Genomic DNA, 25,690 nt, shown 5'->3' on the forward strand with positions numbered 1-25,690 from the left:
AAATGTAGTAAAAATAAGATTTCCAACAGAAATAACTGCAAATACATGCACAGTCTCTGTCAATCCGCAGCTTATGGATTGATGGTCTTTATTGATGGCTGTGCCGAGAGTTATGCGCTGGGGTCGTAGAGGTCAAACTCTTAACGACTTGTGATCGGTGAGGCCCATCACTATTCCCATCGCAAACAGGTCAATTCATTAACACAGCGAGGTCTCCAAGGGCAACCGCAGTGAAAGGGTCACAATGGTCTAGTGCTCTGGATACAGTTATTGCTCTTGTATGCTTGAGCGTCATTCCCTAACAAGAGATTGTGGTGTTTTTACTAAATGGAAAAGGCTCTGTAATACCTCGGCTTTGCTCTTTCCTATGAATAGCAATGAGACGGCCTTTATGGTTAACTTTATGTGCTCATTAGAGATACAGAGGGGAGAGTCAGACTTACTCCTTGAATTCATCAGGAACAGCAGCTCTTTGGTCATTCATGGTTTATTGACCAAGCCAAACTATCTCGGACTAAACAGATGGTCTTAATGTACTGTGCTTACGCGGCATGCTTAATGTGTACGACCATCATTAATCATATGGATTCTTACTTTGGCTGTTTTGTGTTGCTTTCATGTTCAGAACAACTACATACTAAGCTTGGATGTTAAATCTCATTGGCGCAACCAATGCTGTAAGTTTGGGGAAAAACTGTCTGTTTGTCGACCAGTGGCAGATGGGACTGTAGTGAGATTTTTTTTTTTTTTTTTAATGACCATATTTTTAGCAAAGTTTAAATATTTTAACAGTCTTATATTTTACTACAAATGTAATAAAAACATTAAATTAAATTTATTTACAAACTGGTAACTGTGTTTGCCTCCAAAATATGCCATGTGGTGCTTCCATAATATGTATTTTAAATTAAGGAAATGCATTGAAAGTGTTTTTTTTTTTTTTAAAGGATGATTTTATTGTGTAAATATGCATTAAATTGATAAAAAGTGACAGTAAAGACCTTTATAAAGTTACAGATTTCAATTTCAAATGAATGTTGTTCTTAGTAAAAAAAAAAAAAAAAAAAAAAAAAAAAAAAAAAAAATATATATATATATATATATATATATATATATACTAATATTAAAAAATATGTTTCGACAAAAATATTAAGCAGCACAACTGTTTTCAACACAGATGATAATTTCAATTTCAAATAAATGTTATTCTTTTGAACTTTCTATTCATTAAAATCCTAAACAATCCACAAAAATATAAAAAAAACTAAGGAAGTAAAAAAAAATTAAAATAAATTATATATATACTAATATTAAAAATATGTTTCCACAAAAATATTAAGCAGTACAACTGTTTTTAACACAGATGATAATTTAAATTTCAAATAAATGTTGTTCTTTTGAACTTTCCATTCATTAAAATCCTAAAAAATCCACAAAAATATAAAAAAAACTAAGTAAAAAAAAATTAAAATAAATTATATATATACTAATATTAAAAATATGTTTCCACAAAAATATTAAGCAGCACAGCTGTTTTTAACACAGATGATAATTTAAAATTTTGTTCTTTTAAACTTTCCATTCATCAAAATCCTGAAAAATCCCTCCAAAATTAAAAAAAGTAAATAATAATAATAATAATAATAATAATAAATTATATATATATATATATATTAATATTAAAAATGTAAGTTTTCACAAAAATATTAAGCAGCACAACTGTTTTCAACACTGATGATAATTTCAATTTCAAATAAATGTTGTTCCTTTGAACTTTCCATTCATCAAAGTCCTCAAAATCCCCAAAAATATTTAAAATCTGAAATTAAGTAAGTTTCCACATAAATATTGAGTAGCACAACTGTTTGTTCTTTTGAACTTCAAGATCCTGAAAAATCCACAAAATATTATATATACAAAAAACAGATATTTCAAATTAAATTACAATATTTCACAATATTGCTGTTTAAAAAAGAAGGAAAAAACGTACCGATCCCAAACTTTTGATTAATAGCATTTAGCTGTACTACAGACACATGCTACTTTTAAAAAACATTTTAGTCATATTTTTAAAATGATAAACTACGAATGGACAGGATAGGAAATGAGCCTTGCATCAGGCTTTGTCGCAAAATAGCACTTTGTGAACATTCTTTTGAATCTGATCTTTTTACTGAATTGATTCTTAATGATTCGTTCACAAGTCTGATTCTCGAGTTTATGATACGTTTATGATGCTTCAGTGTCATTACAGTTTGAAAGTTACAGTCGTCATTCATTGTTAGTAAAAAATGTCCTTTTCTGTTCTTTTAATCATACAGGTCTAGACATGAATGAGTAAATAATAACAAAAGTTTCTTTTTTTTTGAGTGAACTATTTCTGTAAGGTATTTTCCAGTTTGTGACTCTAGACATTTGATCTGACATATTTGTTTTATGAGCATTTGTATCATCCAGCCCACATGGTCTCCAGAGGACTTGCATCTGCACAGTGTATAAACAGACATACAGGCAGCTGCAAGCGGAAATGGATAGTCTGTGTCAATTCCTGTTTAGGGAAAATGCTCTCTGTAGGTCTGGGAGTTTTTCTTTTTGCATTAAACAGCGTGAGAGAGAGAGAGAGAGAGAGAGAGAGAGAGAGAGAGAGAGAGAGGAAATGGACAAAGAACAGAGATGCTGGAGAAACATGCGCCGAAGACCCTGCCGTTTCCCTCCGCATTCAGCATGTTCATTATCCAACCACAAGTGTGAAAGACATGCACTCCAGCAGGGGCTGGACTTGGACAGTTATTGGCTCTGGGTGACTTATGACGCATGCGGCAGACTCGGCAGTATGGAATACTAAGAACCAGAGAGGAAAGAGCCTCAGGACTCGCTCAGATCTTCCTCTAAAGTATGCCCCAGTAACTAAAAGATTGATCATAGCCCTGTGAAATGTGAAAGAGCATGTGTCTTAGCTGTCTTTGTGGTATGAAGCGCCACATCCTCGCCAAGATAAGCCACATCCTTTCCTGGAGTTGCAAATGCTCAGATGAATTTGTTTTAGACTACATAAAGTTTTAAAGAGTTGCTCTGGTAGATTTATTGACTCTGTTCTGAAACGTAGCAAGTCGCCTACCTGCAAAACTACACTGAAAAAAATCGGTAGAAACAATTTTTACTCTGCTAGAAAATTTCACACACACTGAATTAGATGCAAAATTTTTCATTTTCAAGACTAAAATAATATTTACTTTTAAAACATACGCTAGTATACACAGTTAACATACTCTCTGAATGATAAGTCAACAAATCAGTCTTGAGAGAGCCCTGTGTACTGTCGCATGTGTCCTAGTGAAGAAATGATTTAATACAAATATTTGTTTTTATGTTAATTATAGTTAGAATCAGATAACGGCAGATGCTGTTCCAAATCAGTCTTTTAGGACGTTCCATTTCAATTAGAATTCTACCTTACAAGGCAGCTGTCTATGCAGGGCTACTGTATTATTCTGTTACATATTTGGAGTCAAACTTTTACATTTTTAATTCTCATTTAAAATTGATTTGATGGAATTCAAAGCATTTAACAAACAATTCAAAACTGGTGCATTAAAAAATAAAAGACAAATCAACATCCACTAACAACGAGAAAGAAACTGCAAACAAACAAACAAATAAATAAATAAAAAAATAAAAACTTTAAATAAAGATGCTAATTAAATAATGTATGGCTTTTTTAATGTATGGTAGGTAGTTTTGTGGTTATCTATATCTTAGTGTACTCCTAAATTTACTTTTAGTAAATATACAAATTTAAAATGTACTTTCTATTTCAGTGTTGCTATTGTTAGCTTAAACTAAAACTATTAAAAGTAGTTTGTATTAATTAAAAAAATAAATAAATAAATTAAATAACATAATAAAGCAATAAGCCCCAATAACCCACAGTTCACAGTGAATTTATAACAGCTAAGGGGCGTCACAGGGTTTGTTGCTTTTATAAAATGGTTATTCCATATACGTAGTAAGGTTTTACAAAATAAAATGGAGCAAAGGTGTAATGATATTAATAAAAACCTCCTTCTGCCAAACAACGTAGTTCCTCAGAAACTGTTGTGGTTGCAACAAAATGGTTGCAGAGCAACACACAGATGTAAATAAATGTGACCTGGGACCACAAAACCAGTCATATGGGTAAATTTTTTAAAACCGAGAATTATACAGCACATGGAAGCTGAATAAATAAGCTTTCCATTGATGTATGGTTTGTGAGGATAGGACAATATTTGGTTGAGATACAGTTGTTTGATAATCTGGGATCTGAGGGTGAAAAAAAAAAAACTAAATATTGAGAAAATCGCCTTTAAAGTTGATCAAATGAAGTATTTCAGTGCATATTAGTATTTCAATGCATATTACTAATCAAAAATTAAGTTTGATATATTCATGGTGGGAAATGTACAAAATACCTTCATGGAACATGATCTTTACTTAATATCCTAATGATTTTTGGCATAAAAGAAAAATCGATCATTTTGACCCATACAATGTTTTTTTGGCTATTGCTACAAATATACCCGTGCTACTTAAAGGGGTCATCGGATACAAAGTTCACTTTTACATGTTGTTTGAACATTATTGTGTGTTGGCAGTGTATGTACACATCTACCCTATAAAAATCCATGCAGTGGTTTTTAATTAATCTGTAAAAATAATATCCCCTTTTTCACACCGACAGAGGCCGCTCCCATAATAGTTGATTGACATTAGCATCTTACCTCAGACCCGCCCTAAATCAGCTGCAACAGTCCAACCTCCATTGTTTCGATGCTGAAGCAGGGATGTAAGTTAGACGTGAATATCTCCGATTGAGCGATTGAGGTGTTGTGTTGCTGGATGTAATAATGAACATAGTGGTTGTCATTTAATCCTGACATCTGAGCCGCTGAAGATGCAGTGAATTACGTTTGTTTGTGAAGGGAATGCGTCCCCCAATCTACATATATCCATATATATTCGCGCAAATCATTCGTGATCCAGCTTCACTTACAGCAAAAGTGAGTATAAGCTTTTTTTTATGAATCTCTGCAATCACCTTTCCTAATAATGTGCTAGCTAGCAAGTTTAGTGGCTAAATGTGGCTAAAGTAAACAGGCTCGTCACTCCACAGAGAGAACAGAGGGCGGGGCGAGCAGAGCTCATTAACATTTAAAGCAACCTCGACCAAAATGAGATGATTTTTGCAGAGCTGATTTTGACAAGGTAAAAAGAGTGTTGTTTTACACAACCAAAGCATGTTATAGATTTTTCATTAAGACCCTAAAATATCATATTAACTTGTGGAAAATGGGCATCTGATGACCCGTTTAAGACTGGTTTTGTGGTCCAGGGTCACACTAATGCGTATGTTTATGAGTAATTTACAACCGCTTCGAATGTGGCTCAACCAATCAGAATCAATACTATGATAGTAAATAAATAATACAAAAATAACACTGTTCTAAGTAAATTATTAATGACTCATTGCATGACACAGACTTTTTGTCCAATCAAATGCTCTGTAGAATGATTATGCCCCTCCCCCTAATACCACCTGCAACTGACAGTTGACAGTCTATAGCATTTTTGCTAAGAAATAACCATTTCATATGTCTTGCCAAACTTCTTATTTCAAGTGTCCTCCAAAAAAGAAAGAGACCTTGTCCAAACTAATACATTTTCATTTGAAAACACATCATTTGGTATTCCGTCCACACTGAGATGGCGTTTTTGTCAATGAAAACTGAGCTTTTTGAAAACATTCAGTGGATAAATTTCAAAACGCCATTTTCATGTTGTAGTGTAACTATGAAAATGTAGGCTTTTGAAAACGATGACGCATGTTTAGTCATGTGACACATATTGTACCAATATGTATCTATATTTATACCCATATTGTGCCTGTTATGTTCTACTTTCACACTGTTGTTACAGATGTTACTTTGTACATTCTTCATATCTTAGTCCTCCAAAGATGACAGAACATTTCCCCGTGATCGCTGTTTGTGGCAAAACATGAGGGATGGCAGTTGTGTTTTAGATCAAACATATAATGGTGAGTGCGACCTGGACACGTCAGTGAATGATGAGATATTTTCCTAAATAAAATGATCCTGCCAGAAGATTTGTTCCATCAGTATCGTCTCAGCGAGCTGTTTTGAGGCTTTACGCATGCGCAGGAAAGCTAATTTACATTTTCCAATGGTTCAGTGTCAATGGGAAACGCTTGAAAGCGGTAATGTGGATGGAGAGCATTTGAAAACAAATAACAGTTTTCAGATGTATCCAGATTAATGTAGACGTAGCCAGAGTTAAAAGCTGCAGTTGTCCTATTTTATTGTTTAGCAATTCACAAGCAAACTGGCGTGTCGCCTAACTAAACTTCTAACAGTTATGCATATTTAGCACAGCATGCTTTGGGATATGTTGCTCTTTTTTTAAAGAAAGTGCTAAATATTCATGATTTGACCTCCATGCGTAGTTAAAAAAGATGACATGAATACTGAGTCCCGCTGAGCAGTCATAATTGTTAGGCAGAGCATCAGAGTGAGTGTAATTTCTGGGTGTTGAGTGCAAATGGATTAGGTTCGCCGGAGAGATAAGAAGAACTTTGTCTCCGCTGAAGCCACGCTTTGGATTATGAGTGAGAACTGTAGGAAAATCTATGACAACCCATATCCAATTCATTACCCAAACCATTTATCATCTTGTCTAGATCCTCAAAATGGCTCTGCAGGAATTTAAACGATCCTTCACTGATCATACCCTCATTTAGTGGTCGACAACATCTGTATCATCTTTAAATAGATCCCGAAACTTAAAGTGGAAAGATAGTGCGCTCTTTGTTTGCTGTGAAACCATGGAAATGCTTGCCTTGTCAGAGTGGGCTGCAGTAATGTGAAACAGTTAATGTAAGCTGAGAGCTTGAAGTCATCCTCCGCTTGGCCCAGTCGTAAAACAAGTAACATCTATCTGGCTTAGTCTGTGGTGATAATTCCACCATATGATTTACTCAAGTAGACCAGGTTCCTGTATCTACATCCATTATCAGAAGATCATAGCCTTAACTCTATTCCTAATTCTAACCATAACCAACCCCTGAAACCAGAGACAAATGGTAGGAAACTAAACACTATGCAGGCATGAATGCTTGGCCACCGGATCGCATTCAAGCGGTCCCGTTGTACATACTTAACGTTCATTCTTGCATAGCGGTAACACACTTTAGTACTCAAAGGAGCGATATAGTTGTAGTAGATTAGATGAAAAAGAACCAGAAAAGCTAATGATTAGAACACAATGCCTCAGAATGCTGAGAATGCAATGCATATTGTACCTCACATGGCCATGACACATTCTGGAATGCAAATTTGCATAGCTAGAGAATTTATAGACTTGCATAGTGTATGTTTCAGGCCTAGCCAAGGAGGTCTGAACACCTGGTTTGAGTTATTTCCATTCGTCTTAATGTTGTTTTAAGCCATTTACCCAAGGTATGACGAATACTACACTCTTAAAAGTAAAGGTTCTACATTGAGGTTTTACGCAATGTCATAGAAGAACAATTTTTGGGTTCCCCAAGTAACCTTTCAGTGAACAGTTCTTCAAAGAGTCATTATTGTCCAAGTGTGAAGAACATTTTAATAATCTAAATAACCCTTTTCCACTATAAAAAAAAACCCCTTTGTGTAATGGAAAGTTTCTGTTAAAGGGGTCATCGGATGCTAAGTTCACTTTTTCATGTTGTTTGAACATTAATGTGTGTTGGCAGTGTATGTACACATCTACCCTATAATTATAAAAATACATGCAGTGGTTTTTAATTAATCTGTAAAAATAATATCCCCTTTTTCAAATCGAGCCGTTCTCAGATGCCTGTCGGTGTGCCGTCACACCCGCAGAGGCCGCTTCCACGATAGTTGTTTGACATGAGCTCTTACCTTAGACCAGCTGTCACAGTCCAGTAACTTTCCTTGTTTCGATGCCGAAGCAGGGATGTAAGTTAGACAAGAATATCTCAGATTGAGGTGTTGTGTTGCTGGATGTTATAATGAACATAGTGGTCGTCATTTACTCCCGACATCTGAGCCACTGAAGATGCAGTAGATTACATTTGTTTGTGAAGGGAATGCGCCTCCCGATCTACATATATCCGTCTATGTTCGCGCGAATCATTCGTGATCAAGCTTCACCTACAGCAGAAGTGAGTATAAACGCGGCTAAATACGGCTAAAGTAAACAAGATCGTCTTTCCACAGAGAGAAGAGAGGGGCGGGGTGAGCAGAGCTCATTTGCATTTAAAGGAACAACCCCTTAGAATGAGATTTTTGCAGAGCTGATTTTGGCAAGGTAAAAAGGGTGTTGTTTTACAAAACCATTGAGAATTTTTAATCAAAGTATATTAGAGACTTTTCATTAAGACCCTAAAGAATCATATCAACTTGTGGAAAATGGGCATCCGATGATGCGGTGAGTTTGGTGGGGGGGTAATTCAGAATGAATGGGGGAAAGTCACGTGAGTCATTGTGACATGATTGGATATGACTGGTTATGAGCGGCTGTGATTGGTTAATGTGATAAATCCCGTCTCTTGTTTTCTTGACCGTTCCGTATTCGCGAATCAGTCTGAATAAACAATATAATGGCGTTAATGGGAAGGCTCGTTTAAAAAAGCAAGTAAACAACACACACGTAGATACAACCACTTTGTTATGTCAAAATAAGGCTTAAAATGGCATGAAAACATGATCTATGGGAGTTTTTAGTGAGTTATCAGCTTGGTGAAATTTGAAGTAAATTTTCATGTCTGTGACCAATATTTACAAAGCTTTGAAAAAATTAACAAATAGTTAATAGTTAACTGGTAAAAAAAATAGCTAAACATAAGATCACAAATAAAATGTGTTGTTTGAATTGTTACCATCTTGAGTTATTTTAAAATAAATGTAAATTGCTTAAAAACACTAACATGATAAGATTCATACCTGGCTTAAATTAATAGAATATTGAATACATTGTTAGTGTCAGATGTATATACTTTATTATTTTTCTGATAGTGTAAATAATGTTAATCTAATCAAGAAAACATGACTGGGACATGAATTTACAACAACAACAACAACAACAACAAAATACCACCACACATCACTGATATATAGCCAATTATTCTTGAAAATGATGACATGACAACACTTGATTGGCTGGTGACACATTGTTCCGAACCCTTCATTAGTGAGTTGGCTCATTGGCTCACTTGGCTCATTTGGAGGCACGTTTTCTCCCTCAGTTTGGTTTGTTTAGGCATATATGAACACGGCAATCATAGTCGGATCCGTTCCAGACCAAATGGTCCAAGATTGCCTGAACGAGGTTGTGGTAAAAAAGCCAGTCGACCCAACGAACCAGTGATCCAAGATGTATCATAATTCATAATGGGAAATGTGTTACATAAAAAGCAACAGTGATTGATTCTGCGGGTGAGCACATTACATACAAGAGCGACATTTATCTTAAAATGTTGTGTAATTGCAATTCTCTGAAACAGGTGCATTGCAAGCAAACCCAAAAAACCTTGTTTCCCATTCTCTTGTCAATCTGTCTTGATAAAAAGGTGCACTCTGACCCGTTTTACTCACATGGACTTGCATAAACACATTTTGGTATGTTTTGAAATGTTGCCTTGTCAAAATGAACCAAACGGAACCAAAAAAAGGTTTAAGTCCCTGATTCAGAACAAAGTGAATAATCTGCTGGTGACTAACCGAGTCCATTTCATGCTTTTAAGAAAGGATTGGGAATAAGTAAAATATCTAATTTGATTAAATATAATATATACTGTTTGTACCTGCAAAATGTTAATTATTTTGCCAAAATAAGTGGGGTTATACAAAATGCATGATATTGTTTATTTAGTTCTGACCTGAGTAAGAAGATATTTCACATAAAAGACATTTACATATAGTCCACAAGAGAAAATAATAGCTAAATTTACAAAAAATGACCCCATTCAAAAGTTTACATACACTTGATTCTTAATACTGTGCTGTTACCTGAATGATCCACAGCTGTGTTTTTTTTTTTGTTTAGTGATAGTTGTTCATGAGTCCCTTGTTTGTCCTGAACAGTTAAACTGCCCGCTGTTCTTCAGAAAAATCCTTCAGATCCCACAAACTCTTTGTTTTTTCAGCATGTTTGTGTATTTGAACCCTTTCTAACAATGACTGTATGATTTTAAGATCCATCTTATCACACTGAGGACAACTGAGGGACTCATATGAACAATGAACAATGTTGAAAACCAAAGAATTTGTGGGACCTGAAGAACCTTTTTTTTGAAGAACAGCTGGCAGTTTAACTATTCAGGACAAACAAGGGACTCATGAACAACTATCACTAAACAAACCAAAAAAAAAAAAACAGCTGTGGATCATTCAGGTAACAACACAGTATTAAGAATCAAGTGTAAACTTTTGAACAGGGTCATTTTGATAAATTCAACTATTATTTTCTCTTGTGGACTGTATGTAAACGTCTTTTATGTGAAATATCTTATTCAGGTCAGTACTAAATAAAAAACAACATGCATTTTGTATGATCCCTCTTATTTTGGTAAAATAATTAACATATTGCAGATTCTGCAAGGTGTATGTAAACTATTGGCTTCAACTGCAAAAGAAATGGTCAAAATGCACAATTACTTTTGAAAGGCCACCCATCAAAGAAATAACACATTTTAATAATTAAAATATCTTTCCCACTTGTTTTCCTTTTGTGTAATGGAAAATTGTATGGATGTTAAAGGTTCTTGATTAAACCATTCATTCAAATAAAGAACTATTATTTTAGGAGTGTACTGATGCAAAAACCAGCAAAACCTTGACCCCATTTGGGCCAACCCCAAAATCTTAGGCCTAAATGTAGTCCTCACCCCTAAAAAATTGAAAGGTGTCTAACTGGGACAGCACAGACATCTCATGTGTTTGCATTTTACTCTTCACGGCTCCATTCGTCATGCAGATCTGATGCGTGTAATTTGCAATCATTTAGCATTATGTGATCCAAAAAACTGCTTGACGTTTTCCATCTGCGTTTGATGAAGGATTAGTTCTGAATATTTACATTGCTTAGACTGTATATAATAATCCTTTAATTAGAAAATGATTATCATGGAGAAGTTGTCTCTGAGGAGAAACATTTAGTCGTCACCCACTCTCTTGAGGCGTTGATGGAACGTCCTCATGTAAACAGCAATTAAGTCAAAAGCTGAATCAAGCAATTGACCTTAAAAACGAGCAGTTTGAAGATGTTTCCCAACAAAAAGAACCTCACATAACCTTAACCACGTTTTGATCACGTATGCTCTTTTGAGTTGTTCTAAGCAGCTCAAGTATTCCAGTTTGGTCGTCTTCAGAAGATGGTGACTTGATCAAAGAGGACTGTCGTTCTCACATTCCTCCTTAGCTAGATAGATTCTGTAATAGATGTGCCACCAGTGGGAATATCACCGCCGTGTTTGGGGGTCTCGCACGGCATTAAGAAGGAAGACGAAATTCTCATATTCGTTGAGCGAATGAATCATTAATCCTCTTATATGCTCGACTAAGCACGCTCAGTCTTCATAATGTTCCCCAAGTTTTGAAATGCATAAAACTGGCAGTTAATATTCATAGCAGCAACAGAAGAAGAAAAATGAAGTTCTGTTATGGCCCAAACCCTCACTTACAGTAAAAGTAGGGGTCTGTGGTTTCGACTGATGTCTGGGCTTTCGCGAATGCTTTCCATGAGGACATTGGTTTGGACGTGGCTCTGCTTTTCCCTCCATGGTTAGAGAGTGGTCTTGGGCCATGTCATCCAGGACGGTCAGAGCGGGTAATGGCACTTTTTTGAAGGGACATGTGAACAGATTTGTCCAGCAGCCATTCCAGGATTATTTCATCATGGGACTTTGTTTTATTGTAATTAACGCATGGTAGACTGAGGCGGTTGGTTAATCGAGCATTGTCTTCATTGCCGCTCCAGGCTGTGTCCCCTTTTCAACGGCAAGAACGCTCATTCGCTTTCATCTGGAAATCATCAACTTGCTTTTATAGAAATATAGTTGAATGACAATATTTAGTGTCGTTCGGACAGAATGAAATTGTGGTGAGTGAGCTTTTCACCTCCGACGTTCTCTGTTGCTGTTTCTGATGCCATCACGTGTTTATTATTTTTTCTCTCATATTACTTGTGGTTTGACCATGAGGCTGTAAGCCTTCCTATTACAGTCAGGAATTACAGTAGGCCCTGAAATAAAATCTTAAGCAGAAACTTAAAATTGATATTCATTTCCCGATTCTCAAGCCCTCGATTTGAACGACTACCATAATTGATTCACTAGTGATTCTAAATTATACAGGGATCCTTCTAACTTATAAGCTAGTAAGACAAAGTTAAAGTCCCCCTGTAGTGAAAATCAAGATTTTTATGTTATTTATTTGTCTATGTGGTGTTTTTAATATGCTTTTAGACAAGACATGTGCCAGTCCATTAATCAACACCATTGCTGTGTATTTTCTCCTAAAAAGGTTGTCTCAGAAATGCGGTTTAAAACAGCCCTTTTTGCTACGTAACAAACTTCAGTAACCAATCACGTCAAAGGATAGATTTCCATCATTAGCATGCAAAATATACCAATCGAATGATCAGCACAAAACCAAATATTAAAAAGAGCCTTTAATAGAGCATATCGAGCATTAAATAGAGCACAACCGCTAGGCGCTAAACTCTAACTTGAAAAATAACCCGTGGCAACACTGTAATAGTAGCCCGGGGGCGGGGCTAATTTGCATATTCATAGATCTGCGTATAGTAAATGAGGCAGGGGGGGGTAGAGTTACATTCGAGCTGTTTTAAGACATGAAAAAATTATTTTCACAAGAAAAAACATTTCAGTATGTCATTTTGATGATCAAAGATCCGTTTTAAGGGATAAAAAAGTTTGACTACATGGGAACTTTAAGAGAAAAAAGGTAATAAGTAAATAAAAAATGTAATAAATTAACAGCAGAGCCCAAAATGCAGTTTACTTAATTTTGAATTTCTAGTGCAAAAGAAAGATGTACTCTCAATGGGTGTATACCATGTATACATATCCATTCACATACTTTATGTATTATACTGTAATAAAAACACTTTCCATCCAACCTGTAATATTTTCAAATATATTAATATCACTGAAAGTAATGATTGCTTGATTCTGTAACTGAGTTCATTCAGTAAAGGAGCCACCAGACTAATTCAAATGGTCTATCTCCTTTTTGTTTTGTGAGTTTGTGAGTCTTTTTGAGGGATTAAATGACCAATTTTTATCTGTACTCATTGTGCAGTGCTTTTTATTCACAAAAAAGTACTGGTAGTAACATAAGAGTAATTTGCTCATGGGTTTGATTACTTTTGCAATTCTCGCAATTCTCTTTTTTCTAGCCTTAAAGCAGTTCACTTCCAAAATAAAACATTTCCTGATAATTTGCTCACCTCATGTCATCAGATGTTTATGTCTTTCTTTCTCCAGGATTTTTCTCCATATAGTGGACTTCAATGGGAGCCAACAGGTTGAAGGTCCAAACTGCAGTTTCAATGCAGCTTCAAAGGGCTCTACACGATCCCAGCCAAGGAAAAGGGTCTCATCTAGCTCTTATCTAGCGGTCGTTTTCTAAAAAAAAAAAAAAAAAAACAACTTGATGTACTTTTTAACCACAAATTCTTGTCTTGCACTAGCTTGGCTTCACATATTAAGTAATCACACTGGAAAGGTCACACGTGACGTAGGTGGAAGTGCCGACCCAGTGTTTACAAAGCAAGCGTGCAAATAAAATTAAACATCCTTTACAAAAAAAGGTAAAACAGCAATGTCAGACAATTTTTAATTTGGAGAAAATGAGATGGAGTTTCTTGCCATACCTTACCTTTTTTAAAGTACACAGGCGAAGAACTAAACACGTGTGACCTTTCCATCGTGATTAGTATTTTCGAGATGAGCATTTGTGGTTAACAAGTGTGTACATTTGTATTTTTTTTAAGAAAATGATTGATTGTTTCGCTAGATAAGACCTTTATTTCTCAACTGAAATTGTGTAGAGCTCTTTGAAGCTGCGTTGATCCCTATTTAGGTCCACTATATGGAGAAAAATCCTGGAATGTTTTTCTCAAAAACCTTTTCTTTTTTTTTTTTCTTTTTTTCTTTTTCTGAAGAAAGAAATACAAGAACATCTTGGATGACATGGGGGTGAGTAAATTATCAGAAAATTTATGTTCTGGAAGTGAACTAATCCTTTAAATCTTAGTAAACTCAACTAAATGCTAAATCTCTTCGTTCACACATGGATGTAGATCCTTGCCCATCCGTACCCAGTTTTCACTGTTCTCATGAAACATAAGGCGCTTTTCTCTACAAATCAAACATATTAGTTAAAGCCCTCCGTCACGTTAGTGTAAAACTGAAAGCTGTTATTTCCTCTTTTTAGATTTCCTACGATCTCTCTTGGACACGTTTATGGATTCTGTGCCTGGCATAATAACCTAACCTCATATGACCCCTGAGGAATTTGATGTATTGAGTTGCATTATTCACATTCACTCTGTACGGCTCATAAGTCCTGAATAAAATTTCGAGTTCTCTGTGTTCTTGCATTCCTGATTGCTGTGGTTTGACCTTGATGGCCGTCTTTTTTGAAGAGCTGCATTCTTAATGATGTCCACACAGGGATACATTGAAACAAGGGTTCATCTACTCCGAATGAGCAATAAAAGCCCTCAGATGCAAAACATGCTCATTCAATATGCAAAAAGAAAAAGCTTTAGACTTGTTTATACGCAGTGTGATAAAATCACAAGCAATAATGTACAAGCTTTTGCTGCCAGCTCTCTCATGTAAATCTCATGCATCCGTGATAAGCAACAGGACATCCTGTTATGATATTTTAGAAACATACTAACAACATGATAAAATGCCTTTCTATCTGCCTTTCTTTTTCAATAAAACATTCAAACTTTGTCAAGGCTTTGTCAAATCAAACTTATCTTGTTTTTATATAATATTGTTTATTGTAAAATCTTTTTGCTTCAATATTTACAGTTAATAGAGGAAACAACATGTTGATTTATGATATCACATTTGCTATTTTTACACAGTAAATGCACTCAGCACATAAGAAATGAACCTAAATGTTTCTAATTATCTTGGACTTTCTTTAGATTGTATGATCAACTGGTTGGTGTTAGATGATATTAAAGATGATCAGCCTCTTTGTTTTTTTAGCTTTGTTTCTTGAGTGATGAATAACTGAAATTTGTGTTCAGTTCCAGGAGCTCCAGCTGGACAGGGAAACCTTGTTAGTAACCAATCGGAGTCTTGCAGAAGAGAGCCTTTCACATCGCCCTCACCTTCAAAACGGCAAGCGGCAGTTGGCTGCGAAGTATGAGGAACTGGCGAAACTGACCGCTGCCTGCAGGGAAAAGCAAAGCCGACTTGGTGAGTAGAGGTTTAGGATCTTGCGCGAGTGATGCTGTGAAAGCTAATTGCACCAAATGTTTCTCATTTTCCTCATGGTTCAACACACATTGTGTTTTTTGCTTCTTATATTAGCTACTTACGGCTAGACGATGAGTCCATATACATTTTTATCAGAAAAAAAAAAATGATCCATGATATCGGTAATAATCTTTTGAGATTCATCTACTATACACGCACAGGAGAAGCTCAGGTAATGTTCACAAGAACAATTGTAATGAAGAGTCCACTGAAAGCGAGTTATGATAAACCCTAACTGCAGTTTATTGATATCCAAACTTGAGCAGACAGATCATAACTTGGCTTGACAAAGAAACATGAAATGAGATTGAACATAAAACATGACACTCACCAACAAATGGTGAACAAAAGGACCATATGGCAGGATCACATGACAGGGTAAGGGAGACACATGACAGAAACAAAAAACATGACTATAAAAGACATGAAAAACACACACACACACACACAAAAAAACAAAAAAAAAAAAGATGTGACAACAATTCACTTCATGATTTCATTTGATAAAAGCTACTGTCAAATACAGACTGAAACTCAAAGGTCTTTGCGACAAACCACCAAAATAAAAGTTTGATGTAAGAATAATAACAGCAATATATTACTATTGTATGCAATAGTACACAATGTACACAATGCAGTAATAACAAATAATAACAATAACAACATTAATATCAACAACAAAACATTTTAATAAAATTTGTTTAATATTATTATTTATTTTTTAAGCGATATCATACATTTTATCTACAGTTGAAGTCAAAAGTTTACATACACCTTGCAGAATTTGGAAAATGTTAATTATTTTACGAAAATAAGAGGGATCATACAAAACGCATGTTATTTTTTATTTAGTACTGACCTGAATAAGATATTTCACATAAAAGACATTTACATACAGTCTACAAGAGAAAATAATAGTTCGAAAGTTTACGTACACTTGATTCTTAATACTGTGTTGTTACCTGAATGATCCACAGCTGTGTTTTTGTTTAGTGATAGTTGTTCATGAGTCCCTTGTCCCATTAGCCCACTTTTTTTCAGAAAAATCCTTCAGGTCCCACAAATTCTTTGGTTTTTCAGCATTTTTGTGTATTTGAACACTTTCCAACAATGACTGTATGGTTTTGAGATCCATCTTTTCACACTGAGGACAACTGAGGGACTCATATACAACTATTGCAGAAGGTTTAAACGCTCACTGATGCTCCAGAAGGAAACAAAATGCATTAAGACCCGAGGGCTGAAAACTTCTTGAATTTGAAGATCAGAGTAAAGTTAAGTTATTTTGTTCTCTAGGAAACATGTAAGTATCTTCTGTAGCTTCTGAAATGCAGTACAATGTGAAAACATGTATATAATATTTAGGCAAAATAAGAAAAATGAACACATCTTCATTCTGTTCAAAAGTTTACACCCCTGGCTCTATGCATCCTTTTTCCTTCTGAAGCATCAGTGAGTGTTTGAACCTTCTGTAATAGTTGCATATGAGTCCCTCAGTTGTCCTCAGTGTAAAAAGATGGATAAAACAGATTTCATGGGATCTAAAAAGATAACTCTATGGAACACTCTCAGAATAAAGGTGCAAAAGCTGTCACTGGTGCGGTACCTTTTCAAAAAGTATGTTTGTGCTTAAAAAGTCAATTTTGGTACCTTAAACTACGTATTAATACTTAAAGTGTACATATTAGAACCTAATAGGTACAAAAGTTTACCTTTTGAAAAGGTACCGCCTCAGCGACAGCTTTTGTACCTTTATTTCTGAGAGCAAATTTATTTTTAAATAAACAAGTTCTTTTTACTTTCATTACACCAACAAACATACACAATAATGGTATGAAATGAATATCGAAATTGAAAAATATGAAACAGTTGTAAATGCTGCAATATTTTTTTCACTTATATCGGCCCAACCCTAGCTATGCCATTGTATATAATGGTAATTTCCGGTCCACAAATCTGATGAGCGTGCAGCAAGGAAAAAGCAGGAAGTGGGAAGACCAAGAGTACAGCTGGAGTGAAGCAATTACTAAACTGCTTTAACCATATCCTGTTTTTTTTTACCTCTACCTGCTTTTTTGTATAGCTTTTCTGGTTTGGCTGTGCTTAAAATATGAGCTCAACCCAAATGTGTCAGAACGTCTTTCAGGGAAAATTTATTCTGTGCTCCTCCCCAGATTAAAGTGACGTTAGACACGTTAATTTAAGCATGTCTCTAATCTGATGACTGATATCTGATGATACGCCGGCTGTTGACTGAGCAGTTTAAGAATAGCAACGGGACACTGCTTTCGTGTGCTTCTGGTGGTAATATTTCAATATCGCCAGGCAACATTGTTCCATAATAACACACCCTGACGTCCGGAGCGCCTCAATTATTCAGCACGAGAACGGTTGACATGCTGACCTATGCTTGGATTGTTGATCCGTCCGGCTGCGATATCTCCAGCGCTGGAGCAGCGTTACCTTCAGTCACCCCCTCACCAGGGTGGAGTGTAGCGGTCAGGTCCCAAAGGGGTAGTCTGGGGCCACAAGGTCCCCACCTGGCTTCCCCACCTCTTTTCAACACCAGTCCAGGAATAACCGCCCTCATGTGGATCAGACGTACTTAAGGTGCTCGGATTTCACTTCCCAAACAGTTCCTCATGAGTTCACGCGGACTTGTTTTCCTTTTTCTCTGAGCGTAGCCAGAATAAGAGAAATATTATTGTGTTCTTCTGCGGTCTTCCTCTCTTGGCTGAACGCACAGCATGATTGTTTCTCACGCCCCATCTTTTTTTATTGGCCCACTGACATGGCATGTCGATTATCAGCTTGTACAACAGAGAGCTTGTGGGTTAGAAATCTGTCCTTTTGTTATTGTTTTCTATATTATTTTAGGCTTCAGAGTTCATAACGATTCATAGTCAGGATTTGAGCATTGACTTTTTCAATGGTTAAATAGTCACATATTCTAAATGTTTATTAAAACAAGGAAAATAAATGGGAGGGGAAATAATTTTGACTTGAGTTTTCCTTCAGTTTGTAAAAACAAACAAAAACATGTTTATAGTAAGTCACTCACAATGGAAGACTGTTGGGCAATCGCGCTGGAGCAGAAATGTAAAGTAGATATTTTTCAGTAAAACATATCCAGGAAAAATGGCCTTTAAGGTTTGACTCCTTTTCTAGGTGGGTTAAAATGTTACTCTGATTCCTATAGGTGGCATTTATTCCAGGTAAAGAGTGCTTTATATTCTTTCCTGTTAAGCTTTTACAGATATCATGCACAAGTGAATAAGCTAACTGGGTTTACAGGGTCATGACATCAATTGAAAGATCTCACAAGTTTCACGCTAACACATAAATCAAGCTAATATGAATCTGCTCTTTAAAATGTTTAAAATATGATTTACTTGGCACATCTGGATATATGACTCTTCAAAGCACTTTTCTGAGGTCTCAGTGATAAAGACAGCCATTGACAATGGGCCATTATGAAAGACTAGTGCTGTGTAATGAATATTTTATGTTAATTTATCTTGTGTATCTATTTTTATGCCTCGCAAACTTAGGGCCCATCCACACGAAGCACACAATTTTTTTTTTCATTGTTTTAAATATTTCTTGGTCTGCTTACACAAAAAAGCACAGAAACTGACTGAAAATTATGTAGTATACATGCCAGACCAGTATGTGGTACTGTAATTCTGCCACAGAGATACACTAAAAACAGATAAGAAGACTTGGAGCATGCGCATAAACCTTGCGCTGTATAAAAATCCATCACAACAACAAGAAGACGAACATGGAAAAATACACTTATTACACTATTTATTAATCAGTATTAACGTTAGTTAATGGGGTCATATGATGTTGCTAAAAAGAACATTATTTTATTGTATTTGGTGTGATGTAACGCGGTTTGACGTTCAAAAAACACATTATTTTCCATATACTGTACATTATTGTTGCTCCTCTTTGCCCTGCCTTTCTGAAACATGTTGATTTTTACAAAGATCATTGTTCTGAAAAGTGCACAAAACTCGTGTATGAATAACCAGTAGCAAATTCTTTAAATATGAAAACGTACTTACAGGCTGTGAGTCAGAAGTGTCAGACTGTCCTTGCGAAGTTGGAATTGCCCCACTTTATAGAAACAGCATTTGTGCACAGCCGGCATTGTAGGCTACTCTCCCAGTTTCAGGAAACAGTCCTCCGTAAAAAGCACTGCACACACTCGAATATTTGCATTGTACTGTTCTGGAACAGTGTTGTAAATATAGCTTAACCACTGATTTCTTGTTGTGTACTCATTTGGAAGCCCAAACAAAGTATTTTCGCTTTCGCAGCGAAACACACAACGTCTCCAAAACATGGCAGCAACAACAACAATACTACAGCGAAAATAAAAGTTACGCCTTCTTTTCTTTACGTATACATTGCGGAGGTGTTATGCAGATATTCCCACACCATGACAACATGTAGGGGCCTGTTTGAATGAACTGTTTTAGTAAGGCGTGGATGAGTCTAAAGTTTTATAAAGAATAACTCTTTGGGTTTGAGACTTTAATCTTTGCAACTTTACAGATCTTATATATGCACAAACAGCTTATAGCACTCCAAAGACAAAGGAAAACATGAAATGGCATCATATGACCCCTTTAATAAAAATGCAGTCGTTCATTGTTTGTTCATGTAGTGGTGTCTGACTAGGGTCGAGACGTGGGATGATGACATTATCGTTTCACAAAATATACAGATTGGCTGTACACACGAAAATGCAAGGGTGATGTTTTTAGATTTATCCTCTTTGGGACCTGGTTTTAAAAATAGCAGTTTTAGGCTGCCAAAACACCAGCTCCGTCTGGACGAAACGCTGATACGAAACAAAAATTTTACTTATACAGCTAAACCTAAAATGTTTGCTTTTCTGTACTCTACATTGTTGGCTATAATAGATTAAAAAGTGAATAAATTGCTAAATTTGTTGTTGGGATAGTTCACCCAAAAATGAACCTCATACTCTAGTACTCTAGTGGCGACTATCTTTGATGCATGTCCACAAGAGTACCACAACGTTTGTTTTCGCACAAAAAAGGTTGAACCACACAAAGGGTCACATGGACTATTTTATCTATGCCTTTTCCAAGTTTCTGGGCCTAGAATGTGGTAGTTGTGTTGCTGTCTATGCAGGGTCAGAAAGTTCTCAGATTTCATCAAAAATATATTAATTTGTGTTCGGAAGACAAATGAAGGTCTTACGGGTTTGGAACGACGTGAGGTTGAGTATAAAAACTTTTTGGGGTGAATTATCCCTTTAATGAAAAATGTAAATATTTGTACTTAGCAAATCTAAAATACATTTCTACAAATAAAAATTGATTGTTCTTTTCTGGTAGACCAGTGAAAATGTTTGCCAAGCTAGAACTACTGGCCCAACTTGGTCGGCAGGAGAAATAGTTATTGTTTAGCCTTGCTTCTCCAACTATGATCAATTAAAAAAAGTACTGATCTAATTTAAAAAGAAGTTCTTTGTGGCACATGATTTAACCAGGCTGTAACGTTAATCATCAAAGGCAAATAGCTTTGTGAGTAAGACCTATAATAAGCCTATTTTACATAAAATTGAGCTGTGGTTTGCCCTAAAAAGAATTGAACCGAAATAGTTTAAATACTCAGTTTAAATGTATTAAGTGTCTTGGAATGTGGGTGGACAGTGAAATACCACGCTCAAAAGTGGTGCAACTGTTTAGTTTGTTTATCTGTGTGTTTAAGCCAAGTTAAACAACAAGTATCTATTGTGTACACTGATTTCTTGTTTGCAAGGGAAACTGCTTAAATGAAGTGGCCCAGCTGGGAACCCAGAGGAGGACATTGGAATTCTGGAATTCTTGCTCCGCTGTCACTCTTGGCCTGTTTGGTGCACAACCTGCTGTGTGCATAAATGATTTAGGCATGCGGTGGCTGTGCAGGCTACAAGATTAGCCAGTTTCCTTGCTGCAATAATTTATGCACGGTCTGGCCATATATTTCCGCTGTCGCCCACAACATTATCCCACCCTTCGTACTTTCGGGCCCCCTTAGACCAGAGAGGCCGATATGAGTTATTTGTTGACTTTTTTGGCCCCTCCTCACCATTGTGCAGCCCATCTAGTGATGCAGATCCATTTGAAAGGGCTTTTGTTTGAGACCCCACCTCCTGTGCTGTTCAAAGAAAAGGCAGAGATTCATATGATAGTCAGAAAGTCTCAGCCCACCCTTTCGCCCGAGAGCCCGGCAGAGTCTGGGAACCGAAGTCTGAAGGAGATGTATGAAAAAAGTTGCCAGAGTGAAATGCCAGCAGGAAATTGAATTGTCGTGAGCGGGCAGAGAGGAGGAGGAGACGGTGGGGTTCCTTCGGTGTCCAGCAGAGCAACAAAAGATCAGCGGAGATATCTGCTAGTCCGCTTACACGCTCTGACAGAGCTTGTACAGGAAGTTCCCATCTCCATGACCACACGGGCAAAGATCCACTAAGAAACGCTGTTTCACAGGACGTTTTTTTCCTTCGCTCTCGCAGCTGCCGGCCAGTGACGGAAGGAGGGTGGAATGTTCACCTTCCTGTCACCATGTAGCACACATGTACCAGTGCCTCCAGCTGCAGGCTACAGCCGGATGGGTGGGAGAGATCGTTCCCCCAACACCAAACATCTGATTCTCATTCCCTTAGAGCCGAAAGAAAGAATGAAAACCGTTGGGTTGCTCCATCAGCTGAGATCGGAGTTCTTCTTGCGAGTTATTGCGTAATACGCCGTGGCAGCAACAGACGTTAGGAGAAGAATTTGGCTTTGGAAGGTGCACTACTAGTTTCTTGGTGGGAATTCAGTCTAGCTTGACAATGCCACCATGTCGGGCGGTTTCGCTCCCACTCAGACGTTCCCAATTGCTTCTAATGCTTTTGCCAAATGTGCACGAGCATGACTCAAGATTATTTAAGTCTCCCGTTCCTACCGTTCCCCCTCACATGTGGCCGACGGCACATTCTTGACCTGTACTTTTTTTCTGGATTGCGACATGGTGCTGGTATGCCTCAGACCATCCATCCTGCTTCAAAAGAAAAGAGCACCACGAGTGCCCTTTTATTGTTAACCTAGCATAACGACACCGTTTACCCGAGGCCCGACCTGCTGACCTTTCACACACACTACAACCTATCATTGGCGTCTCAACACATACCCGCAGAACTTTCACCAAACTGGTTGTCAAACGCTCCACCCTTTACAACAAAAACCCCTCACCCCCTCTGCAGGGGGGTCAGCCGTCATTGCGAGCATGAAAAGGGCATCTTTGTCTCAAAGTGCCTGTAAATCACATGGCTAAGAAGCATGCTGGGGCAGCCGAAGAGGCTAAGGGAATTTTGTGAGAGCGCATAGCTTGTACTGACAGAGGAGTTGGTAATTAACAGGATGTGAAGTCGCCCTGGCCCTCTCTCAGTGTTTGAATGCAGGGGGCAGTTATCAAAGCTGGATTAGGGCCATTGAGCCACCACACACATGAGGCCTTAATCACTCAGTGGGAGAAAGGGGCCTCTCACAAGCTTTTGAAATCAATCTCCTGAGAATCCAACCCAAACTGGGTACTCCACGCCAAAAGCCCTTAGAAAAAAATGAACTTGATACATTTTGCTGACATTTCTGTGTTTGACTCTTTCACATTGACTTAAGTTCAGCGACACTGAAAGGGAGGGAAAATGAAATGCTCTGCTGAATATTAATAAAATAGCTCAAATATTTTCATAACAAATCATTTTAATAAGCATAAATTGTCTGTAGTATGGTGCAGTTTGCTTAAGGTCTTTTGCAGTACTTTGATATACAGTTGAGGTCAAAAGTTTACATACACCTTGCAGAATCTGCAAAATGTTAATTATATAATCAAAATAAGAGGGATCATACATACTGTCATGATTTCAAACCTATATTTAACCTCAGAAGGATCTCAAAGTAAATAAGAGGTGTTAAGTCTGAATTTGTGGCTGTGCTTTAAATTAAATTATTATACGGCTCTGTGGAATGCTTGATTCTGATTGGTCAGTCATGACCAAGGTATGTTATTCCCTGAGAACAACTGGTAAAAGCTAATAACACAGAGTCATCCACGCAACTTAATTCTGCGTTATATGCTTGATAGTTTATCTTGAAGAAAGATAACTATACAAACTAAGATAACTAACAAACTAGTACTTAATTATTTATGTGGTGAAATGTTGTGTAATTAAAGTGGTATGACTGCACTGCATCCATTAAATGTCCGTCTAGTTTGAACTTGCCGCTTGGTAGCAGCTACTTTCTTCATGGAAGCTTTGAGTTCAAATATTTCAACTCAGATCAGTGTTTCGTGTGTAATTATTTACTTTTGTGGCAAGCATCTGTGTAATAAGTTTGATCATGTACATCCAGCCAGTTGTTATCGCAAAATAAAGATGTATATTATCCTTTACTTATTATAATCTTAATTCAAGTGATAAAGGATTTTGAAAGTCTGACAGTAATCAGTGTTGAACACTACTGTACGGTTAACTCTGCCTGGTTTAAATGTTTCAAAATGAATAACAGTTGAAAATATTAGACATTTAGAAAAATAATCAAAAAGTAATCAAATGTAATAAGTTGCATTGCTTTAATAACATAATTGAAAAGTTATATTACTTATTACATTTTAAATGGAGTAACTTGTAATCTGTAACCTATTACATTTCCAAAATAACCTTCCCAACACTGTGCATTGCGATATTGTGCTATTCCATAAAAAAGTAGCTTATTGCGTTACTTAGATATTTTTTATGGAAAGCAGTGCATTGTGCTATTTTTGCATTACTTTTTGTCACCTGAGCTGGGCTTATTTATTTTTAAAAGAAAAAAAACAAGTTATATTTCTGGGAACTGTAAAGTCCCTTTCACACCAAAAGTGAAATAAATAAGCCTCCAGCTGAAAGGAAGTGACTCAAAACCTCACTCTTGATTTCTCTCAACAAAATGGCAGAGGGGTCCCTTGTAAAAAAAAAAAAAAAATAATAAATAAAAAAAAAATTAAAGTTTAAACTTTATTTGGAGTACTACATGTGCACAATGCACATTTCCTAATATTAGGCCTAAAATATGTTTTAATGTCACTATTGATGAGGATTGTATGATCTTTGAATAATATCAGTCTTTAAATGCAAAATATTTAAAGTGTACCTAAAGTAAACTTGCAATAGTTCCACTTTAGCACCATCAAATATACTTAAGTATATCTTTAGTTGGACATCAGCACTACTTCTGCACAATTAAAGTGCATTAAGTACAAAATTAGTTTTTCCAATTTAGCAGACTGTAAATATACCAGTTTAGTATAGTAAAAGTGCAATTGCAGGGTGTTTTTATTAAGTACATAATATGTAAATGCATTTGTAGTATACTTAGCATGACTTAAATGTATTTTAAATACATTTTAGTGTATTTATTTTTCACTAGCGATGTCCTGCTTAAATTTTTTGTGCAAATCATAAAACATGAAACAGCATTTATTAAAAATAGAAATCTTTTGCAACAATATAAGTCTTTTACTGTCACTTTTTATCAATTTAACATAAAAGTACTGAATATAAGCAGGGCTCGACAATAAGGAGTGCCCGATGGCCCAGGGCCAGCGTGAAAGACATTTGGGACAGTTGACGAATTTGTCACTGGCCCGATCGGGCCACTGCTGCACCGTCACAAAAGTTTATCATTTGCATGTGTTGTTTATTTAAAATTTCAAGCGATCTCAGATATACGTCTCTGACAGACAAATAACCTACAAAAGTATGTAAAATTACCTGTCTTGACGAGTAACTTTTAGCTTTAACAATGATTAATCTGTATTTCATTTATACAGTAGGGTTACGTTACAGATGCACCGATCAACCGGACATATTTCAACCGATTTCTGTTCGGGCTCACACACGAGCTGTATGCAATAATTTTTCAAAATGTCATGTGTGTGGAAATATTACGAACTCTTTAAGCTTCCATTAACAGAGGCCAGAGATGCTGAAGACGAATGCAAAGAGGAAAAAAATACTGTAGCAGGCAGAGCAAGATCACGGTTCACAATGCACAA

General features: G+C 36.4%; 1 protein-coding gene across 1 annotated transcript in view; it reads left to right on the plus strand.

Annotated features, from left to right (window-relative positions):
* vps37d (VPS37D subunit of ESCRT-I) overlaps positions 1–25,690 on the plus strand; it is a 51,570-nt gene that overhangs the window by 3,269 nt on the left and 22,611 nt on the right. The window contains exon 2 of the mRNA XM_051108815.1: positions 15,358–15,529. Within this exon, the coding sequence (XP_050964772.1) occupies positions 15,358–15,529 (172 nt within the window). The remainder of the gene's footprint in view (positions 1–15,357; positions 15,530–25,690) is intronic.

This window comes from Labeo rohita, chromosome 5 (genome assembly GCF_022985175.1).
Source record: "Labeo rohita strain BAU-BD-2019 chromosome 5, IGBB_LRoh.1.0, whole genome shotgun sequence".
Taxonomy (NCBI): Eukaryota; Metazoa; Chordata; class Actinopteri; order Cypriniformes; family Cyprinidae; genus Labeo; species Labeo rohita.